Source organism: Silurus aristotelis, assembly GCF_946808225.1.
Source record: "Silurus aristotelis genome assembly, chromosome: 10".
NCBI classification, from domain to species: Eukaryota; Metazoa; Chordata; class Actinopteri; order Siluriformes; family Siluridae; genus Silurus; species Silurus aristotelis.
Genome location: NC_139583.1, coordinates 14,420,603 through 14,444,112, shown reverse-complemented (window position 1 = coordinate 14,444,112; position 23,510 = coordinate 14,420,603). Strand labels below are relative to the sequence as shown.

The window sequence follows — 23,510 nt, the reverse complement described above, 5'->3', positions numbered from 1 at the left end:
TTCTCTCTGGGAAAAAGCATAAATGTAATGTGAGCTTGCACAGAGCTATCTTAAGTGACATGACTCTACACTTGTGCTCTGTATAAGAAAGTACATAGCCTCTAGAAGCAATGCACATACACACTGTCTTGCATAAATACCCTCTACGCTTTTGACTAATGCTCTCCTTATCCCAGAGACTAATTTCTGGTGGAGGGTCTTCTGTACATCATAATTGAATGATAATAATGGATTATACAGCTTTCATTTAAAATGTATTTAAATAAGCAAACTTTCTATACTGTTCCAGAACTTCAATAAATACTTGTTTTGATAGCTTCTTAATATTCATGATGCAAGAAATCTGGGGATTTTTTTTTTCTCCTGCTCTTTTGATTCATGCTTTAGTCTATTTCATTGCAAGTTTGTTTTAAGACAAAATGTAGGGGGGAAAAATCAAGAATACTAATGTGGACTAATAGACAGTATAATGCCATCATTTTCTCATGTTATAGCAATTTGTTCTGTATTAAATTACAATTTCCATATTTCAGGGAAGAAGAAGAGTAAAGATAATTATTTAAAGTACACGATAAGAGATCTCAGCTGTAATGACATCCATCCTTGAATATGAATCCATGCATAAATAATCACAAACCATTACCACTAAGTGCCTTTTAGACTCATCTTCAATTTTGATGTTTCAGAGGAAATGAGGGTAAGAATGTTGGATAGTTTATACCTAGTCATACCTTATATGTAAAGAGTTTCTGTAATTCCTACAATACAATACCGAGTGCAATATTTTAAATGTGATTTACAGTATTCACTAGGTAGATTCTGTGTCACCTGTGGCATTCTAATAAATATTTATATTACTGGAAGGTTATGATCGATTAAAAGACAAATAGCAGCCCTTGTTGTACACTAAGTACTGGTAATCGGTATAGTGTATAGTCCTGTACAGTGCTATACAGTGCAACTTGCCATTAATGCAAAAACATAAAATATGTAATTAAGAATAATAGTAACTAATTGGCATCTCTGATACATTAAGATACTGTACCCTCGATATATCTAGTGCTTCCTTTGAAATAATCTGACTGAAGAATATTCGTTTATAGATTCTTCCTCAGTGGGAAAGAATAAGCAGCTGCAGTCTTTTCCCTGTGAAAAGTAAAGTTGTCACAAGGGACCGTTTGCGTGCTAAGTCAACATTGTCACTGCTTCCCTTTATTAAGTACACAATCAACTCCTATCTTAATATTGCTTTTAGGGCAACATGAGCTAGTAAATCTTTTTTCTATCTCTGTATGAAGTGTATATTATGAGAATAGTGGTCAATGAAGACATGTAAATGGATTATGTCATATTTGGTATATTTAGGTGTTTCTGATCAGTCTTCACACTTTCAACCTTGAAATGTATAACTTTAATAATATGATATGAAGAGGCTATTTCAGAGATTCAGTCTAGGACCTATGAGTCAAGGGTCCTTCTCTCTTGATACGCAGTTTCATTTAGTGAGACAGGGTGGTGATGAGGTTCTAAAATGGCAACTATGGTCGAGGGACGTGCTGCTCCCACTCTCTGAGTCATAGCTCTGTCTCTTCAGCCCTGAGTGAGAGAAAACATTATTAGATTATAAAGCATTACTAACATACTAGTCATAGATACACTGTCAGCACATTAGCATTCTTACTGGGTTTTTTTTTCAGGGTGTCTTCTATATTCTATATTTGGTTTTAATGGACTATAACCTAAAGTATGTTGACTGACTGGATGTAAAAGCTTTAATGCTCTGTCCACAGGGGCTGCATGTTTGACCCATGAAAGCCTGATAGTTTACAAATGGCAGATGGGATGTGGAAATAAGAAAGATATATATACAGCGCTGTGTAAAATGTTAAAAATCCATATGTTAAGCACATATGAATAGGGACATTTTGCAACGCAAAGACACTTTAGAGAGCAAATAGAAAAAGAAAAGTTTTTAATTAGCAAAAATAAATCAATAAAACAAATAGGAACAGTTAAAACAAAAATAAAACTAATCAATCATGTAAGTTTTTTGCATTTAAAGCCTGGAAGATATCTCTTACATGGATCCACAAAATCCACATGTAGATCACAAAACATTATATCACGTTACACAATCCAATTTACTAAATGCACCTGTCGCCTGTTTTTGGAGCACAGGTTTGTCTGACTGCTTTTACAGGTTCAAACTTACTTCTGTTTAAAATTTAAATATGCGCATACATGTGTCCAAACATGGTGAATTGTGGTCTAATGCAATTTTCTTTAGTATAAAAAATATATCAGTTAGTTAGTACACAATATATCAGTTAGTTAGTGCAGTTAGTTATTTAGTCCTTTCTCAGGAATGAGCAGATAAGACTTTGAGATGTTATCTATCACTTGCAAATATAGTTAATTGGATTTGAAAGAAAGGCAAAGGGATATAAAATACTACTGGTTCAGAGAATATTGGGTATGCTGAACTTAGAGCCTGGGCAATTTGACGGTCAATATTCAAGCTTATGGCAGCAGCAGAGCAAGACTCAGTCATGTTTGTTGTTCTTAGCTTTGTTGGGTACACGCGTGAAAAAAAACTTTTGGAACATGCACCATTGAGATAGTAAAGCTGAATAATGTTATGTTATGTTTAATATGTTGATGTTACGAATCTTGTTAATAAGTGAGTATGTTACAATTAAAATCTCAGTATGAGTAATGTTTTGCAAAGCAAATAAAGACAGTACCTTACAGGTGGCATTGGCTTCATGACATAAAATGTTTTGATGTGAGAAATAACTTGAATTGTAAACATTAATTTATAGTGAACATGAGAAACCATGTTTATTCCCTGATGGATTCTGTGCAGTTAATTCCCCACCATTTCAAAACAAGAAATATAAATATATACATATTTACAGTATATAGTATATCTTATAATGAATACCTTACTCACGAAAAGAGAAATCTCTATTATGAAAAGCTAAATTTATTACCTATTAATTATTATTGTACACTCCTTCTAGTGCCTGGCACTGTAGTCTTTTGAAGCTGGCACAGAATTACATATCTCACTATCCTCTTAAATGGATATTGCATCTAAGAAAAATAAACACATCCCGCTGTGTGCACCTCCTCTACATGGGGCTCTTGTCTTTATTAGGGCTTGAATTGCCTTTCTTAATACAAGCTTAACAAAAAAGGTCTGAGCGAAGCACAGCTTAGCCCTGCAAAAAGATTACTATCATAAGTTGTTGCTTGTGCATTCTAGCAATACAGTATACTGAAAAGATTGAATGTGTATTTTCTTAAAATTACTTCATACCTACAACTACAGGCAGTTTATAATAAGATATCTAACTGTAACCCCTAATGGTGTTTTAGTTTTAGTTTAGTTGAAGCTTTTATTAGTTTTTCTTGCACTTCTGCCTGTTTGTTTTTGTAGAAAAACAAGCTCCAGTTAGCCCACAACTCAGTGTGGAGTCTTTATGTCTGTTTAAATAACCTGATTAACATTAAATTAAATAGGACCGAACGCACAGCCAGCACCTCTGATCTAAAAAATGGATTGTTGAATATTAGATCTCTCACGCCAAAAGCGCTTACTATAAACGAAATTATTACCGACCAGGAGTTTAATATAATGTGTTTGACAGAAACATGGATTAAATCGAATGAATATGTAGCATTAAATGAAGCGAGTCCTCCTGGGTATAGTTACATACACCAACCCCGTCTAAATGGCAGAGGAGGTGGAGTAGCAGCTATTTATAATAATAATCTAAACGTCACACAAAAGACTAAACAAAAATGTAAAACATTTGAAGTTCTTTACACCAACATAAAATATTCAGTGTCCGAAAGCAGGTCCAGTAAGTCAATTCCACTAATTATTATTTATAGACCCCCAGGGCCCTACTCTGATTTTCTCATAGAATTTGCAGATTTCATCACAAATTTAGCTACTTCTTTAGACAAAGCATTAATTGTTGGTGACTTTAATATTCATTTTGATAATCAGGAAGACTCCTTAAGAGCAGCAGTTGTTGTTATTCTAGATTCAGTTGGAATTAATCAGAATGTTATAGGACCCACTCATAGTGGTGGACACACTCTCGATTTGTTGTTAACATTTGGATTAAAAATAAAAAACTTAGTCATAATTCCACAGTCTGAAGCTATTTCAGACCATTATCTAATCTCGTTTAAAATTTGCCTCAGTCATTGCATTTCTACCTCACCACGTTACCTTGTTAAGCGTACTTTCACGTCAGCTACAGCAGCGCGTTTTATTAATAATCTTCCCGAAATTACGATATTAAATAGATCTCCGTCAGACCCCGCAGAGCTCGACTGGGCCACTGAACATCTAGAAACAACGTTACGTTGTACTCTAGATGATGTAGCTCCCCTTAAAACCAAAATGATCAGGAAGAAAAAAATTAGCACAGTGGTATAATGATCATACGCGCACTTTAAAACAGACCACTCGAAAATTAGAACGTAAATGGCGTCAAACAAAATTAACAGTATTTCAAATAGCATGGAAGGAGAGCCTCTTAAATTATAGAAAATCTCTTAGTGCTGCTAAATCAGCATATTTCTCCACCCTCATAGAAAATAACAAAGAATAAGCCTAGATTTTTATTCAGCACGGTAGCAAAATTAACAGGGAATAAAAGCACTGAACTAACATGCACACCATCATTAGGTAGCAATGATTTCATGAACTTTTTTAATAATAAAATTGAAAACATCAGGCAAGAAATCCAGACGGTTAATATAAATCCAAATTATTTTACAAGTAACCCTGTAGTCAGCAGTGTAATTATAGCAGACAATCAACTACAAAGCTTCACTCCTATTCATGAGTGACTTAATTTCATTAATCTCCTCATCAAAATCATCAACCTGCATTCTCGATCCCTTGCCTACAAGTTTCTTTAAACAGATAGCTCCAGAGGTAATTGAACCTGTTTTAAAAATAATAAACTCTTCCATTAGCACTGGTTATGTACCTAAATCCTTCAAACTGGCAGTTATCCACCCTCTTATTAAGAAACCTGACCCTGACCCATGTCAGCTGTCCAACTACAGACCAATATCAAATCTCCCCTTTATATCCAAAATTTTAGAAAAGGTTGTAGCACAGCAGTTATGCTCACACCTACTTACGAATAACATTTTTGAAATGTATCAGTCAGGATTTCAGCCTCATCATAGCACAGAGATCAGGGTTTTGTCTCCTTACTTGTTTTGCTCGACCTTAGTGCAGCTTTTGACACCATTGATCACACTATACTACTTGCTAGACTTGAGAACGTTGTTGGAATAAAGGGAACAGCTCTCTCTTGGCTCAGGTCTTATTTGACTGATCGCTATCAGTTTGTTGAAGTAAATGGTGAGTTCTCCACACTCTATGAGGTAAAGTTTGGTGTTCCTCAAGGATCTGTCGTAGGCCCACTGCTTTTCTCTTTATATATGCTGCCTCTTGGTGAAATCATTCATAAACATGGGATTCACTTCCATTGCTATGCTGATGACACACAGCTGTATATTTCAGCAAAGCCAGAAGAGAGAGAGCAGCTTAACAATGTTGAGAAGTGTGTAAAGGACATTAGACAGTGGATGCTTAATAACTTTCTTCTGCTCAACTCAGATAAGACAGAAGTACTTTTACTAGGACCACATGCAGCTAGAAGTAAACTTTCCGATTACGTAGCATCTCTGGATGGTGTTTCTGTTTCAGCGTGTACGGCTGTCAAAGACCTTGGTGTGATTATTGACCCGAGTCTTTCCTTTGAGTCTCACGTGAATAATATTACCAGGATCGCCTTCTTTCATCTTAGAAATATTGCTAAAATTAAAAATATGATGTCGTTACAGGATGCAGAAAAAATAGTTCATGCTTTTGTTACTTCCAGATTAGACTACTGTAACGCTTTACTGTCTGGGTGTGCTAATAAGTGCATAAATAAGCTTCAGTTAGTTCAGAATGCAGCAGCAAGGGTCCTCACTAGATCTAGGAAATATGACCACATCGCCCCTGTTTTAATCAATCTACACTGGCTCCCAATCAAATCTCGCATTGATTATAAAATATTACTACTGACGTATAAAGCACTTAACGGTCTTGCACCGCAGTAACTGAGTGAACTTCTGTACCAGTATGATCCTCCACGCCTACTTAGATCAAAAGGTGCTGGCTATCTGTTGGTTCCTCAAATAATGAAGACTACAGCAGGGGGCAGATCTTTCTCTTATAAAGCCCCACAATTATGGAATAGCCTTCCAACCAGTGTTCGGGACTCAGACACAGTCTCAGTGTTTAAGTCGAGGTTGAAAACTTATTTATTTAGTCAAGCCTTTAATCAGTAGATTTTTCTCAGGTAAAGGCTCAGATCTGGGGGGAACATGGATATTGAGTGTTTGGTGAACTGGTATATTTGTATGATGTCGTCTCCTCACATTCACACGTTCACTCGGGTTTGTTGACGGTGGTGTGGTGGGTCGTCTCTTATTCCAGAGATCCCTCATGTCGGTGTTACCTTCTGGTTCTCCCTTTTAGTTATGCTGCCATAGCGAGTCTTGCTGGAGTCCAAACTGCACAGTGATATTAACTTTCATACAACAATAGGGACACTTAATAATCCATATCCTTCTCTTCCCGTCACCCCCTCTCTCTCTCTCTCTCACTCTCTCTCTCACTCTCTCTCTCTCGGTCGAGTTAACCATGCTCCTGAGGCTCCAGTAACCACTGTTCCTGCCCCTCTCCGCTCCATGGATCTTCACACTTCTGTGCAGCTTGGGACGGTCTCTCATCAACACCTTGGGTGGTTCCATGTAATTCTGGAGTAGAACGGGTGCTTTGAGGAAGGATTGGACTGTAGTTGGTGTCGGCTGTCTGCTGCACTGACTCGGGAGTGCAGTTTGCTTCTGATCGTCATCACTGTACCCCGCAGCATTGTATATCTGGTTCAAATGGACGTTTGGTGCAGCCCAGATGCGGATGGGTTCCCTCTTGGGTCTGGTTCCTCTCAAGGTTTCTTCCTTATGCCATCTCGGGGAGTTTTTCCTTGCCACAGTTGCTCATCAGGGACAAACATACTTACAAAGAACATATTTACGTTTAATCACCACATTATCTGTGTAAAGCTGCTTTGAGACAATGTTCATTGTTAAAAGCGCTATACAAATAAAAATTAATCGAATTGAATTTACTAGAACCAGAAGCTTTAACCACATCACCTCTATTGAATCAAAGCTACAATTGCTGTTAGTATGCACTCTGTGTGTGTGTGTGTGTGTGTGTGTGTGTGTGTGTGTGTGTGTGTGTGTGTGTGTGTGTGTGTGTGTGTGTGTTTTTAACAGAAACCAAGTTACAAACATTTAATTGTTGGAAACCCCTGGCAGCCTCTTCAGCTCCTACATCAGAAATTCCAGGCACTGGGTTCCCTTTTAGGGGTGGCTGGGGAGCTAGAAATGGCCATTAGCCTGTAAAATCCAACACCGACTTCCTGCTTGGAAAAAAAGGATCATAACACACTGCACTACACTGTGCCAACAAAACCTGCCCACTCCTGAAGCATCCCAGGAGAAAGGAAAAATATAATAAATGGGCAGAAATCTATTTTTCCATACAGGCAAAATATAATTAGGAGATTTGGCATGAGCTGCAAAGCTGTGATGAAGCCTTCTGCTTAGCAATTGTTCCCAGACTAAATGTGACGTAAACTTACATAAAGGCCTCGAACCGGGGTAATGTTGCATAGCAACCAAGCAAACACAAAAAAATAGGCACAGCTATAAAGAGGGGTAAAAATCTGTACTTTTTGCCTAAACATAACAAGATACACATGTTATGGACTGATCTGTTAATTTTTATTGCTTGATCCCTATAGTAAAAGAACAATGAGTCCTGTTGTACAGCAATTACAGGTGCTTCTCTATTTTCGTCATGCAAGACTGTAGATGACATCATAGTTTTTTTGTTTTTTTTTTAAACAAAGTTTTTGTTTCAGCTGTCAGTCGACTGTAAATCAAGCATTGGAGGCAGCAGGGAACTTTAGAATACAGTAATAAAAGAAGACGCTGATCTAATGCATATTTCTCACGTAAGCTTTTTGAAGTGCCTGGGAATGTGCAAAAAATGTCCAAAATGCCTATATATATATATATATATATATATATATATATATATATATATATATATATATATATATATATATATATATATATATATATATATATATATATATATATATATAACCATACAAAGCCATGTGTCCTTTTCATCATATTCATGTTTTTGTCGGCTTGACAGGACAATACAAATTTGTGTATTTTGTATTAAAGCAGTTCAAATTTGGTACTTTGAGTTCAATTCTCTTATACTAACCACTGGCTGTTCAACATGGCACCTCATGGCAAAACTCTCTCTGAGAATTTGAGAATTAGAATTTTTGCTCTTCACAAAGATGGCCTAGGCAATAAGAAGATTAGTAGTGGCCAGGGTCATACAGGGGTTTTCCAAGACAATTTCCACTCAGAACAGGCCTCGAAGGGGTCCTCGTGCTGTGCGCCAGGTGCAGAAGCTGGTTTAAAAAACAGACTCACGAATGCAGCCAGCCTTGTTTTAAAGGTTGCAGAAGTGGAAGTTCCGCTTGTCAGTTCTCACACCATACGACACACATTGCAACAAATCCTGTCCAAGAGCATGAATAACTAGAATCATGTCATGTGGTCTGATGAGACTAAGATGGTGTGCAGCATGTGTGGCGACTTGGTACTCCTGGTGAAGAGAACCAAGAAAATTATGTCTTGCCTACAGTCAAGCATTGTGGTGGTAGCATCATGGTCTGGGGCTACATTAGTGCTGCTGGCACTGGAGAGCTTTGGTTCATTGAAGAAAACATGGATTCAAACATGTACTTTGACATTCATAAGTAGAACATGATGCCCTCCCTTCAGAAACTGGGCCGAACAGCAGTTTTCCAACATAATAAGACACTGTCTTGCTGAGTAAGGAGGTGGTGAGGGTGATGGAGTGGCCAATATGTCTCCAGACCTGAATCCTATTTAACACTTGTGGGGCATCCTCAAGTTGACAGTGGAGAAGCAATATGTGTCTAACATCCAGCAGCTCCGTGATGTCATTATGAAGGAGTGGAAGAGGATCCCAGCAACAGCTCTGGTGAATTCCATGCCCAGGAGGATTAAGGCAGTGCTACATAACAATGGTGCTCACACAAAATATTGACACTTTGTACATAGTTTTGACATGTTCTCTTAGGGTGTACTCACGTTTATCGCCAGTTATTTAGACAATAATGGCTGCATGTTGAGTAATTTTCAGAGGACAGTAAATCTGTACTGCTGTACAAGCTGCACTCTAAAATGTTCTACTCTAATATATATATTTTCATTTCTAGAGCATTGTCCCTTGAGAAAATACTCTAAAAATATTTGCTGAAATGTGAGGGGTGTACTTACTTTTGTCAGATACTGTATAACAGTGTCCATTTTTTTTTATATATAGTTTTAAAAGTTTTATTTCAGCACGTTTTGAGTAACAAATCTCTCTCTCTCTCTCTCTCTCTCTCTCTCTCTCTGCCACACCCACACTTTCAAGAATAATTATAATGAAAGCACAGAACAAGCTGAACCCTATTGCTAATATAAGCATCTGACTTCACGAACACTCTTCGAGAAATCAAGATAGGTTGCAATGTGGTGTCCCTCCATTTGCTCTTTAGAAAATGCTGCATCCTGTAAGCTTCGTGCAAAAACAAAAAAATATGTTTTTTTTTACTGATACAGCAGCACCCCCTAGTGTTTCGTGAGTTTATTGAGAAATACTGTTTTGGAGACATCAAAGTGTAATAAACAGCATTCCCATGGCTACTGCAAGACCCCATTTTACAGTAAAGGCATGGTATTAAAGAGCAATAAAATGCAATACAGAGCTAGAAGCTAAAAAAAAAAAAAGTAATTTAAAAGGAATCTACAGAGGTTTTGCTTTAATGACTAACGTGGAGTCACGCCAGGAAGTATGTTGACCTGGTACTGGATACTCTAGCTGTCATGGGAAATAAATAGAGCAGAGCATGTGGTTCTCTGAGGAGTTTGCTCATGTTGGCAAGATCACAAAACCTCTTGTGAAAAGGTATATGTACATACTTATATGTGTATATAGATGTAGTGTATATAAGGTATACATACGTACAAACAGACAGGGACAAATGTGTTGGTACTGCTAAAGAAAAATATAAAAAATAATTATAAATTGATCTTTGGAATTGCATACTGTTCTAAAATGCATATTGGCTTGCTACTGGAGAATGCCATTTGGACAGATGAAACACAACTGGAGGTTTTTAATGAGGCACTTCAGCAGATGCAAAAAGGTTGTCAAAGGAGAAAAAACATGATACCGACTGTGAAACGTGTGGGGCCTGGTTTTGGCTGGTTTTTAAGGCTGCCACATTACACTGTCCAGCATCAGGAAAATGTGTAAAAATAGCAGCTCATGGGTCCTCCAAATGGACAATGCCTCCAGGAATTGGTAAAAGAAAATACTGGACTATTCAAAAGTGGCCTTTTATGAGTCTTTATCTGTCAATCTAACTGTTCACAGATGCAGAAGTCTTGTTTAAACCTTAGTTTGAAGAGACTAATAGTCTAATAGTTATCCAACAAAAAATCAGGTTATGTGTCATGTTTGTCCATGCCATTTTTTATTAGTTTTATTAGTAAAAAATATTCAGTTGAATCAAAAACTAAAAGCAGTGTCTGATTTTAATATAAATATAAAATAAACAATTATGGATGCCGATTATTTTTGTCTGTTTCAAGTTATTTCAGAAAAAAGTGTGGGTTTCTCTTTTGTGTACTGGGGTTACAGCAAATTTGTCTGTCTGTGTGTCCACTAAAAATACCTAGAGGTCCTAACCAGCACCCCCAAGTGTCTGGTCTGTGGAATATCAACACACTCACAACCCCAACCTTCTGGCTGTAAAGAAGAAGCATGAGGCATGGCATGCAAGCTAATGGTTTACTAAACGATTGTATTAGCATATTCTATCTATCTATCTATCTATCTATCTATCTATCTATCTGTCTGTCTGTCTGTCTGTCTGTCTGTCTGTCTGTCTGTAAAAATTATTGTGAGGATAACTCTGATGCTTAACAGTGGATATACCCAAGTACATAATTTACATAATATTCAAGTGAACAAAAGACTATAGTTTTATACAGTTCACTAAATGAATGATCTCATATTAAATTGCTAAATGTAGCCCTCGGGTGTTACATAACATGAAACATTAAATCAGGGATAAATAGGATCTCAGACAGATTTATATTTTGATCTGGGTTTTTCACATACAAAAGTCTTTTGAGTTTATGATTTTTGCAGAATGATGCAAACAACAGAAAGGGTTTCCAGTGATTTGCAATTCTACCTGGCAAAACACCTTGTTGACGAGAGAGATGACAGAAGACTGGTTTAGGTTGACAGAAAGGCTACGAGATCTTAAATAACCTGTTTTTATGAATGTTGTGATCTCAGAACACACCACATCTCAAGCACTGAGGCAAATGGGCTTCAACAGAAGAAGCTTTACTGCAGCCAGAAAGAGTAATCTAAGACTTTGGTTGCCATTGTTAGACGAAATCTGGTCAGACAAAGTAATGCTTGGTCATACCAGAAGATATTTAGAATCCTAGCCTTTCTGAGAAAGTGCATAAGCTAAAACAACATTAACTGTAGATTTAATGTGATATTTTTTAGAGAAACCAAAATAATTCAATATAATTATTTAGTTTAATGCAGCATATATATACAGAATTTGAATCAAAACAGCTTTAATGTAACTATACAAATACTGTGCAAGGTTTCAGGCAGGTTATTCTGCTACTAAAGTGATGTTTTGGAAAATAGATTAATGTCACAGGTCATACACCATGGCAAGACTGAGGACAGCAACAAGACACAAGGTAGTTATACTGCATCAGCAAGGTCCCTCCTTGGCACAGATTTCAAAGCAGTCTGGGGTTTCAATATCTGCTGTTTAAGCTATTTGAAAGAAGCACAAAGATTAGGCAATGTTGAGAACTGCAGACTCAGTGGTAGGCCAAGGAAACTTAATGCAGATGAAAGACATAATTACTTCACTTTGACATTGGAAAATGTCCAGCAGTACCATCAGCGAAGGGTGGAAACCAGCAGGATCCAGGTACACCCATCTACTGCCTGGAGAAATCTGGCCAGTCTTGAAGGAAGAATTGTGGCAAAAATACCAGACTTTTAACATGGAAACAAGGTAATTGACTAAACTATGCACAAAAAGATAGGAACCGGGGTGCAGTAAAATGGCAGCAGGTGCTCTGGACTTATAGTCCAAATTTGAACTATTTGGCTGTAGCATTAGGCAGTTAGTTTGGTGGAGGTTTCTAGCAAGTTTGGGGCTGCATTTCTACAAATCGAGTTGAAGATTTGGTCAGGATAAATGGTGTCCTTAATGCTGAGAAATACAGGCAGATACTTATTTATCATGCAATACCATCAGGGAGGCAACTGGTTAGCCCCAAATTAAATCTGCAGCAGGACAACAACACCAAACATACAGCCAATGTCATTAAGAACTATCTTCCATGTAGATAAGAAGAGTCAGAAGCATTTAAGGAAGCCTACATCCACAGAAGATCTGTGGATAGGTTCTCCAAGATGTTTGAAACAACATATCTGCTGAGTTCTTTCAAAAAATGTGTGCAAGTATATCTAAAGGAATTGATGCTGTCTTGCAGGTAAAAGGTGGTCACACTGAGAATTTATTTGTATTTCTCTTTTGTTTTTGTTAAATTACTTTTATTTTTGAGAGCATTCTTAATTGCACAGTACTGTATATGTACACAACATTTGAATAAAACAAAAGTATAATATTATTACAAACAACATTCATTAAATACAGGGCAGTGTGACAGTCAATGACAGCGTTGCATCATTCCAATAAAAATGCATAGCAGATGTTATGCTGTAAACCCAAATGCACAGTGGTAGTGGGATTTGTGTAAAATGGAATTGCATTATTGGAGTTCAAAAAGTACACAAACAGTACACTGCATCATTTTCAAGAGTTTAAGAAAAAGCATAATTTAGAATGTACAGATTTTTATTGCTTAATACATACTACATTATACAGCAAGGAACTAGTTGGCCCTATATTAGACTCCTTTTCCTTCCTTATCGACAGACTGATATAAGAAACAGTTTAAAACATGTATCTTGACTGAAGAAATGTATTGCTAAGTTTCTGGACAAAGGGATGGAGCAGTAGAGGAAGTGCACATGAACACGGGCTGGCCATAGCTGATGCAAACAAAAAATCAGTGAGTGCCTGTGTGACCCATCAGTGGCTCATTCTCTATGTGCCAAACTCCAGAGAGAGACAGGAAACACCCTTACAGGAATTTGGCAGGCCTTATCCATCATTTAAAGCTATTCATTGTCTTTTAGAAGCAGTGTAAGCCAGTTTATTGCCCTCTATATCAATCCCCTTTCTGAGTATGCATTGCGTTCTATTGCCTTTTTTGGGTTAAAATATACTTGAATTTTCTAAACATGTGAACAGTGAATTTGGTCACAGGATATACTGAGATTACGGAGTTCTATAATTGTGGGTTAAGTACATATAATGTTTCAGTTTCTTAAAAGTCAAGTCAAGTTTATTTCTATAGCGCTTTTCACAACAGACGTTGTTTTAAAGCAGCTTAACAGAATTTATGAATGAAGGTGAATGATGTTTATTTATCCCTGATGACCAGCAATGGTGACTGTGGCAAGGAAAAAACTCCCTTAGATGTTATGAGGAAGAAACCTTGAGAGGAACCAGACTCAAAAGGGGAACCCATCGTCATTTGGGTGATATCAAGAGTGCGATTATAGTCTTTAAACAATACAGAACACTGGAGAGTGAGAACTAACATGAGCACTGGAATGTAAGATTATAAGTAATGTTCTTTCTATAGTCTTATACAGTCATTTGAGGTTACGGAACCAGGAGCTACTGAGCAACTCGTAAAATAGCTCAAACAATGCTACTAATTGTTTTATCTGTGGATATTGACTGAAAAAGTTAATGTGGAAACAGCCTCTTTAAGAACTGCATCATTAAATCACACTGTACTGCTTTAAAATTAGGTTTAATTATCACAGAATTCAGAGACAGAAAGAAACAAAAACTAAAAAAAAACTTTATCGTGTGAACCAGTCTTGGTCTGATTCAAGCGTTTGAGGATTATAAAACTTAAAGATGAGCGATGGTCTCTAACTTAGTAAAGGTTAGTGACATAGTTTTTACTTATAATTTTACCATTGTTTACAAAAATTTCGCTGAGAATCAAATGATTCAAATTAATAGTCTAACCAGACACCTGCCAAGTAATGTATTTATACTACATAATACAGTACTGTGCAGTAAAACTGACCAATGGAACAAAATTTAATGTTGTATATTGTGATGTGCCAGTGATATTTCACATTTTATGTGCATGAAATACATACACGTCTTATGTGCAAAATAGTCAATAAATACACAGACGTTTTGAAGTTGAGAACAAATGTGACCACGTATAGGTATAATTCTTCAAAAATGTGACTTATTTTCCATATAGCTATACTTGACATAGAAAATAACCCATTAAGATTAGTTTCTTGTCAATGCATATATAAAATTTGGTGAATAATTCAATTTTTGCATATGCTTTATAACCATCTACCAAGTTTGGCTAATTCCACGTATCCAAATATTAAAGCATTAATAAAAAAAATTTTACAAATACAGATCAAATGAGTTCCAAAGAGATAATAATATACAGCTTTTTTTTTTTTTTCTTGAAAAAAAAGCTTCCCAGAGTTTCACAGGACATCTTATTGAGATTGGAGCTTTGCATCAAACTGGGATGCAAAAAACTTTTGTTACTTTTACTTTTTAAAATAGTGTTTTATTTTGTAAATTCATTCAAAAATATTCTGAGCAGGTCCCAATAAAAATAATCACTGTGCAACCTAGATTAAAAGAACAGTCCCATTTACAAAACAGAACAGATCCCATATATAAACTCAAGTGATGTAGCTGAGGCTCAGAGCATAGCATCGCAGGCATTTCTATATTTGTTTTTCCCATGAGTTTCTGGGTGCACAGCAATAAAGTTCATATTTTAAATAAACCTTAAGGCTTAAATACAAAAATGATACAGGTATTTGGAAGAATACACAGACATAGTCACAGCTATCACTACACCCCAGTTAGACCTACTAAGGTTTAACAAGTTTGAGACATTTTTTAATGGGTGGATTTCAAAATAATTTTTTAAAGCACAATCAACAGATTTTTTAAATGGAGCACAAGCTTGTGACAAAAAGCTTGATGCATCAAATCATACAGGTCAAGCTTCAGAAGCTTCATCAACTTCATCAAGCGGCCAAAACACTTTGATATGTATTGGGAGTGAAGGTGAGCTGCTAACAATTTAATGCTGGCTATGACAGAAAGGTGTTGGAACACAGTGCATTGTAACTTATTGCGTATGGGGCTGTATAGCTGCTGTCCAGTCAAAGTGCTCATGCTTCCCTCTGTTTACTACCCAAAGCACCTACACTTGGCATGTGAGAACCATAACTAGCAAATAGAATAATCTAAGAAGGTGGCCTGATCCAATGAATTGTATTCTTTTGTGTCATATGGACAGCCTGGTCCATGTGTACTGCTTACCTAGGGAAGTAATAGCACCAGGGTGCACTATACAAAGAAGGAAAGCTAGCAAAGGAAGTGTAATGCTCTGGACAATAATCTATTCCTAAATTGCATGGACCTCTTTTTGTAAGTATGGTGCACCCTGCCACAAATCAAAATGTTTTGAATAACATGACTACAATGTTGACTTGATTGGACTCTGAATATTTGACTTGAAGGATCTCCTGCTAAGGTCTTGGTGCCAGATACCATTGCACACCTTCAGAGTTAATGCTTCAACATGTTGGACTCAGACACAGTATGAATCTATTATGGCTAATCACTGTATAATCCCAAATAAGTTCATTGCAGTTGCAGGATGGTAACGCTACAAAATGTGTAAACATTTATTCTGAATTGTACAAGGCTCTGTACTGAATGTGATTTTAGGCCAGAGGTAAGGTGGCAAACCTGTGTGTTTGATGATGTGATGTGGTCACCAATATACTGTACACTGGCCTAAACTCAATTAGAATCACTGACTTTTGTTTTAATATATATTTGTCTATGAATATGTATTTAATCTGATTTAATCTGTCACATTACATGTTGCCAGGGTCAAAGGTACCTGCCGTAAGGCCTTCATAAATTATCACTTGGGGTACCTGATTGTAGAAAAAAACACAAGAATGAAGCTCTTACTTTAACCAAACAGATTGCGAGTTGCTGACTCCAAGTGCATCCGAACAGGCATAATATTATGACCTTATAACTTAAACGAGTGAGTGAGTGAATAACACTGATTGTCTCTCCATCATGGCATGGTTAGTGGATGGGATATGTGTGGGTGGTCCTTAAACTTGGTGTGTTAAAAGCTGAAAAAATGGGCAAGCGTAAGTATTTGAGCATGTTTGACAAGGGCCAAATTGTGTTGGCTAGACGACTGGGTCAGAGCATCTCCAAAACTGTAGCTCTTGTGTGGTGTTTCTGGTCTGCTGTAGTCAGTATTCATCGAAAGTAGTCCAACGAGAGAACAGTCATGAACTGGTGACAAGCTCATTGGTTGCCAAGGCTTAATGATGCATCTAGGGAGCGAAGGCTGGTCCGTGTGGTCCGAATAAAACACACCGGCTACTGTAGATCAAACTGCTGAATAAATGAATGCTGTTAATGCTCAACTTGTCTGGACTGTTTTGGCAGCAAAAGGGGACCAACACAATATTAGGCAGGTGGCCATAATGGTATGCCTGATCGGTGGCCATAAATGTATGCCTGCTCTGTGTACTTACATGAACATTTACAAGATGGAGTTGGAAATGAGGAAATGTCAGCCAAAACATTTTAAAACGGATGTTAAGCTTTTTCAACAACCATTTAGACTTTTTTATTTTCTTTCCTGTAGAATTTGCACAAAAACAATCAATATACCTTCATTTCCATGCCCCAGAAAAACTGTAATGCACTGAAATGTTTTTTGAAAAATCTGTGGTCATTTTATGAGGTTAATATTGATACTTCTGCTAGAGATGATGTATGTGGGAGGTGCAGCTATGGCTGCAGTAAAATGAGACTGGTTGAATTGTGTTCATTGTTTCTTGCTTTAGTAATGATATTCATTATCGCTGCTTAAGATAGCAGTCTGTGATACCTGTCTTCTCTCTAATATTGATGGTTTCAATAGTCAGGGTGTCATAATGACGGTATAAAGAAGTGGATTGATTTAGATACTCTAGGACATCACTGAAGTCATTGATATGAAATGTTTGGCCTACCAATGTTTATGGCATTTTGGTGTATATTCCCCACATAAGTTTATGTTGCAGGTAAGGTGTCAAGCCTGCATATTTTTGATTACTTAATTGTGTACCATTATTTATAACTATGTGGTCTCTAATATAAAACCAGGCCTCCTAAACCACAGTTAAACCACAGTGGGGACTTACCCGACTTCATCCACCTCTTAACCACCACCATCACGTCGCAGTTATAGAAACCATCAATACTATACAAAAACGCAGTATAAAAACCCGTGGCATTACAGAGAGGCATTGCGCATTATGGAGGGTGAATAAAATTTTTACTAACGCAAGCTCCAAACCTCTACAATACAACCACAACTGTGCCACCTACATCATCTGGAGCAGTTTAGAATCAATATTTGTCTAATAACATGACAAAAACATAATTAAAAATAAATAAATAAATACAACCTACTCACCAAAGATGCATACTCAATGCATACTCACATAATTTGAAACGCTCTTCAGAGGCTGTAAGCCAGTGGTGCCACTCATAGGCACTGGTCTGGAAGTGGCGAACAACCCTTTTCTGGGCTGAGACAAGCTAGCTATCATCGGGTTTGGCCGACCCCCTCACAATGTCTAGCTTTTCTTGAAAATTGTATTTTTAAGTATGTCCGAGACCAATTAAATTTTTCTTCATTCACCAAGCCATTGTGGGCATAAAAAAAAAAAAAAACTAACTCAGATGTATTAATGTGTGCAGATCGCTACAGACGTGTTTTGCCAGTCGAACTTGGCTGTAACAGTTTTGTTTTGACCAACCAATCAGAGGACGGAAAAATGCTGACGCTATTCTGGGCCAGACAGCTGGCCTGTGAGGCGAATTTGAAATCTGATTGGTTAAAGAAACAGACCCATTGCTAATATAGTTTAATGTACATCAGCCAGCACTACTGAGCCCTGGGCAGATTAGATTCACCTGGCAGCACAGAGAGGCTGAAATCTGATTAGACAAAAAAATCTAACATCCACATACAAATACTGGAATCAGTGCAGCGAAGAGAAACGCTACGAAATAAAAAGAATAAAGTGTTGGGACTAAATTAATACAATTTCATGCAACAAATATTAGAATTTAGGTTGTAAATGTGGGTTTGTGCTTCTGATAGTGTTTAGGCCAGCAGAGAAGGCCTTACTGGTTAAATGACACCAAAATGTCACAAAAAGGATAAATGATGGTGCCAAAATGTCGGCCAGTGACAGTCACTTTAAAAACGCCCGCGCACAATGTGCGCGCGCTCACGTCACTACCCCCGGTGTGTAAAGCTCCGTCAGGTTCAGCGCGCGCGCGCACACCCACACGCAAACACTGGCAGCTGGAATACGGCTCGCTAGACGCCTACGCTGAAAATCCCGACCTGTTCCTGCAACTGTCTGGACTGTGTTGGCCTCCCGTTTCGCTTTCACGTAAATAAGAGCCATCTGAATATCTTGTCCGTGAGCGAGTCGCTTGTGGTTAAAGCCGTACCGGATGCGTGTGTGGACGGTGTGTGTGGCGCGCTCACTCCATCGGACCGCTACAGAGAGAAGAACATGGCGTCGGAAGGAGCGAAAGGGGAGCAGCCGCCTCCGCTGCAAACGCTGTTAACCGCTGGCCGTGGAAACGTCGAGACGGTGAGACGCACGTAGATACGCACGCGCGCGCTTACGGTTTTCTGTTTAACACCTTCAATGACATGCATGCAATTTGCAAGAAATAGGGTTTTTTACAAATAGCGTTATTGTTGTGCATCTTTATCTCCGTGCTGCTGCTGAACTCCCCCAGAATCCCAGTGAGCCCGTGGTTTGGTGGACAGGCGGTGTAGAAGAGCAAATGTCAAAATAAACACCTAACGTCCTTGAGGCATTTTGCACTGTTTTGTGGTTTAAAACACAACATTGTTGTTATTTATTTTGTAATATTATTTTGAAAAGCGCACTCAAAGCTACAGTATAACGTTATCCTCCATAGGCTGCAGTGATGATTTATTATTATTTTATATTTATTTTTTAGAATCATAATGAAGCTTGAAGGGCTTTTCCATTTTCTCCTTTTTAAATAGATTAGTCACAATTGGATCTTTTTTATTACATATTAAAGTACCTTAGTCACGGTTTGTGGTTGTCTTCGAGGGGTGTGAATCTTCGTGACATGATCTAATGAATAATGACAGAACTGTTGCTCGTCAAATGGATGAATCAAAATAAATGAACATTACAATGTGTTAGACAGTAGAATTATATTAAGGCCAATAACCTGCATGTCTTCGTAACCAACTATGACCCACATTTATAACCATCTGGACTGGAGGCCTTTACCTTCGAGAGGATGTTTTGTGCTTGTAGGTTTCCATATCCAAAAATCCGAATTGAGATTAATACTATTTTTGATTACAGCCTTGCAATCATGACCCTGCTGGATTTGATGTTGATGTTCAGCTCACAGAAATGAACAGCTTGCATACCCTGATCTTTCTGATCAGCTTTTATGAAAATGCATCTGGTCCCCAAGAGAATGGTGGAGAAGCCTGTATAAATACCGATTCATTTGGCTTTCAACATTACGCAGATGATGTTAATTAGGGTTAGTCTATAGCCATTGATCACATCGTTATTTCATTAATAACAAACACCATTTTATGCAAGGTGTTATTGACATGGTTGCATCCTTAAATAAATAAACAACTACAGTGTTGTACTCGCATACGTGTTTATTTATAGAAATGAATAGGTAAATGAAATCGAGTCTGTGAGCAGGGCTGAGAAGAGAATAGATGAGGAGGGCAGGAGGGAGGTTGGGGTATGTTCACTGGAGATGTTTCTAAATTGGTCTGAATTTCAGTGACTCAGCTGACATAGTAGCATGTCATACAGCCAATCTGAGCTGTTTTAACAGCCCGAGGCTCGTTTACGTTTACCATTCGACCGAACAGGTGCTCTGGCTATACCGCTATCCCCTGGTTGCGCTGTGTCAGCCTTAAATCTCTGTCTCGCGAGTTGGTTCATCCCAGCTCCTCTCAAGGGCTTGCAAGGCTGTGGCAGTGCTGCATGTCTGTATTTGAAGTCATTTATTCTCTGTTCCCACGCAGGCACTTCTTTTGTTTATTCTCAGTGGGATCCGATTCACAGGAGGAGTTTTTTTTTCTTCTTTTTTTGACAAGAACATGCAGGGTGGGCGTTCCATCTGGTTGGAAAAAGACTTCTGACAGAATGACGTTTACTGACAAGTTAATTGAAGCTAAAGGACGATGAACATTATACTTAGTTACCAGTAAATTTATGAATCTTGATTTTAAGATTAGGTCCCTTGACAGAAGATGAAAGGTTGAGTAAGCTCACATATCTATTAGAGCCTATCATTTTCAAGTATTTAAACAGCTCATTTAGCACCTGTTTTGCAGGGGAATGGGGTGTATAGCTTATATTGTATACATAATGTAGGTCTTGGGGCATTTTTATAGAACCTAGATTTTCTGGCGGGGGGCTTAGTAAGCCTTGATTCTGTGCCATGACCTGTTTTTGTAGATTTACCATGCCGATAATTTAAATGTTTTTTTATACAAATATTATTTAGTATTTACGGGACTTAACAAAAACCTGATTGCTGCAAATATTTCACTTTAAGTTTAGTTAAGCACTTAGTCTTTAAAATGTGATTGCGGTAGGAAAGAATATGAATGTAGTGTAATTTCAATGATTGAAGTTTGAATAATTTTTTGCAGTCTGACTTGGAAACAGCTCTAGTATAAACCTTTTTGCTATAAAAAAGTGACTGTATTAAAGAATATGTTCACAGTTCACAGTCATAGTCTCACCGCTTATTTTTTGGAAGTCTGACTTGCAGGTGCAAGCTGTTTCCAGATTGTTGCCCGTGGGTGCTTTATGATAGCACTATGTTTATAATAGCTGCCCTGTACATGTTACACAATAAGGCAGTACACTTGGGTTGGTCATCTTTAATCTCCCCCAAATGGCCTCTTCCATTCAGTGAAGGTGGTTCTTGTCTATGCTGAGTGACAAAAGACTATGCACTATTTATTCAGGTGTCAAAATAGCTTTCATTCCACACAGCTTAAGATATCACTGTTCAAGTAACAAACCTTCTAGTCAGAAACATTTGATTTTTCCACCCCCACACACACACACACACAAGATTGCCAGTAAGTCCTTTTAAAATGCACCGACTCAGTCGTTTTCCTGGAACACAGTAATATTCCCAGAGCACCAGGCTAGAAAACACTATTTGCAGGGAGGAAGCTTATTGATTATATGTTTTGGAACTGTGTTATGACGTATGTAACCAAAGGGTTAAAGACAGATTTGTCTTTGCCTTCGGAAGGACTCGCAGACTATTCGGCAATTTATAGGATATTTTTCAATTTCAGTTTGATTTGTGTAGGTTCCAAAAAAATTTATTAGTAGAATCTGCATAGGTTGCAGCACATTAAATATTAATTGCACGCTGCTATAAACTGGTAACTGCCATTTTGTACTTTGTAGTTTGTTTATGTAACATATTTGGAAATCAACAATCTGAAGTATTGACTGTGTTCAAATTAAAATATAGCAAGCAACATGACTTTTTTTTTAAAAGAGCAAGAAATCAGTTCAGTATAGAGTGTAATGATCACTGTAATTCATATTCATTCAACATTTTCGGAAAGCAGTGTATCAGATAATAAAGCATTCTTTGGTTATCGTGATGCATACACAATAAAGCATACAAAAACACGACCGGGGCATTTTATAATTTGAGTATTATGTGGTGTAGCAGAGCAGTTTAAATGGAAAAATTGGGGTTGGGGTTGACTGAATGCATTACAGTGGTGTGTGTGGTTAGGTATGCTGCTGAGATCAATTGAGCAGTTCTCCTTCACTTTAAAAACTGTGGAAATGTGGTACAGCACATCAACAAAGCTTAAGTAAAGTCATACTATTGAATTACAGCAAATAAGTTTTCTATCACCACAATATTTTATTCCAATGATTCAGTAGCATCACAAATGTAGAGATTTGGACACAAAGACACACTTTTTTTGTTGTGAATGCCACAAAAGCCTATAATAATACCCAGTTCACTAGAGCACAGTTTATCCACTAATGTCCCACTATTAACACTAATAAAAGTCAGGAAAATATTTTTTTATTATCATTATCCTTTGAACAGTGCCAGGAAGGGATCTAGGAAGAATTTTAATATTACACCCCTTTTGCGTTCTAACTCCACCTGTGTCAGAGCAAGGTCAATACTGTATATGCAAATAGCAACAGAATGCAAACTCATAAAAGAAAATTAGCTTCTCTATGACCAAATCAGTATTTAGCAGTAATGAGCTAAAAAATGGTATGATTGCTGTGTTGTGATATAACATCAATACTTTTCTTATGCGCCCAGCATCAGAAACATGAATGTGACATTGTCATGCCAAGAAAGTACATTGAACTGACCTTAAAAACGAATAAGTTATTGTGTCACTCACGCATTGTGTGACGTACAATTATTATTCCACTCTGCAGTAAAAGCAAAAAATCTCCTAAAGGCATTTTCTAATTAGCTTACATAGAAACCTGTGTCCTCGTCTGACTGTGAGAAGCAGGAGAGAGAAGACGGTCTTTTAAAGCATTGGCTTGTGGTTCATCACTATACAGCTGTAGGCAGCATGAATCTGCCGTATTCATTATTAACCAATGTCTTTTTATAATTTTATCAAAACTGTGGTTGCAAAAGCCTGTGTTGTATTTCCTTCCATTAAAGCATGTAATTATGAGCAGTGTGTGCTCTGACCACATTGACACTAACATTTCTTTAGTAAGACTCTTAGCAGTTGTACAAAACTAACATTGCTGATTTCTTGCCCACACGTGTGTCTATGTTTCAGAAATGTGAGCTGAACATGGACAATCTGAGCAAGCCAGAGCTCCTAACCCTCCTGAGCATCTTGGAGGGTGAGCTAGAGGCCAGAGACCTGGTCATTGAGGCTCTTAGGGTGAGTGACTT

General features: G+C 37.5%; 1 protein-coding gene and 1 long non-coding RNA gene across 2 annotated transcripts in view; one reads left to right on the top strand and one right to left on the bottom strand.

The window, feature by feature from the left end:
• Positions 1-249: 249 nt before the first annotated feature.
• On the bottom strand, positions 250-19,313 carry LOC310732604. The gene is made up of 2 exons (XR_014535532.1): positions 17,978-19,313; positions 250-1,596 (listed from the first exon to the last, which is right to left on the bottom strand). It is a non-coding gene; the product is annotated as an uncharacterized lncRNA (long non-coding RNA).
• The window catches only part of cttnbp2 (cortactin binding protein 2), a 45,769-nt gene continuing 37,737 nt past the window's right edge, over positions 15,479-23,510 (top strand). Inside the window, exons 1-2 of the mRNA XM_083553214.1 lie at positions 15,479-19,147; positions 23,392-23,499. Of these exons, the coding sequence (XP_083409340.1) occupies positions 19,067-19,147; positions 23,392-23,499 (189 nt within the window). The 5' untranslated portion in view covers positions 15,479-19,066. The remainder of the gene's footprint in view (positions 19,148-23,391; positions 23,500-23,510) is intronic.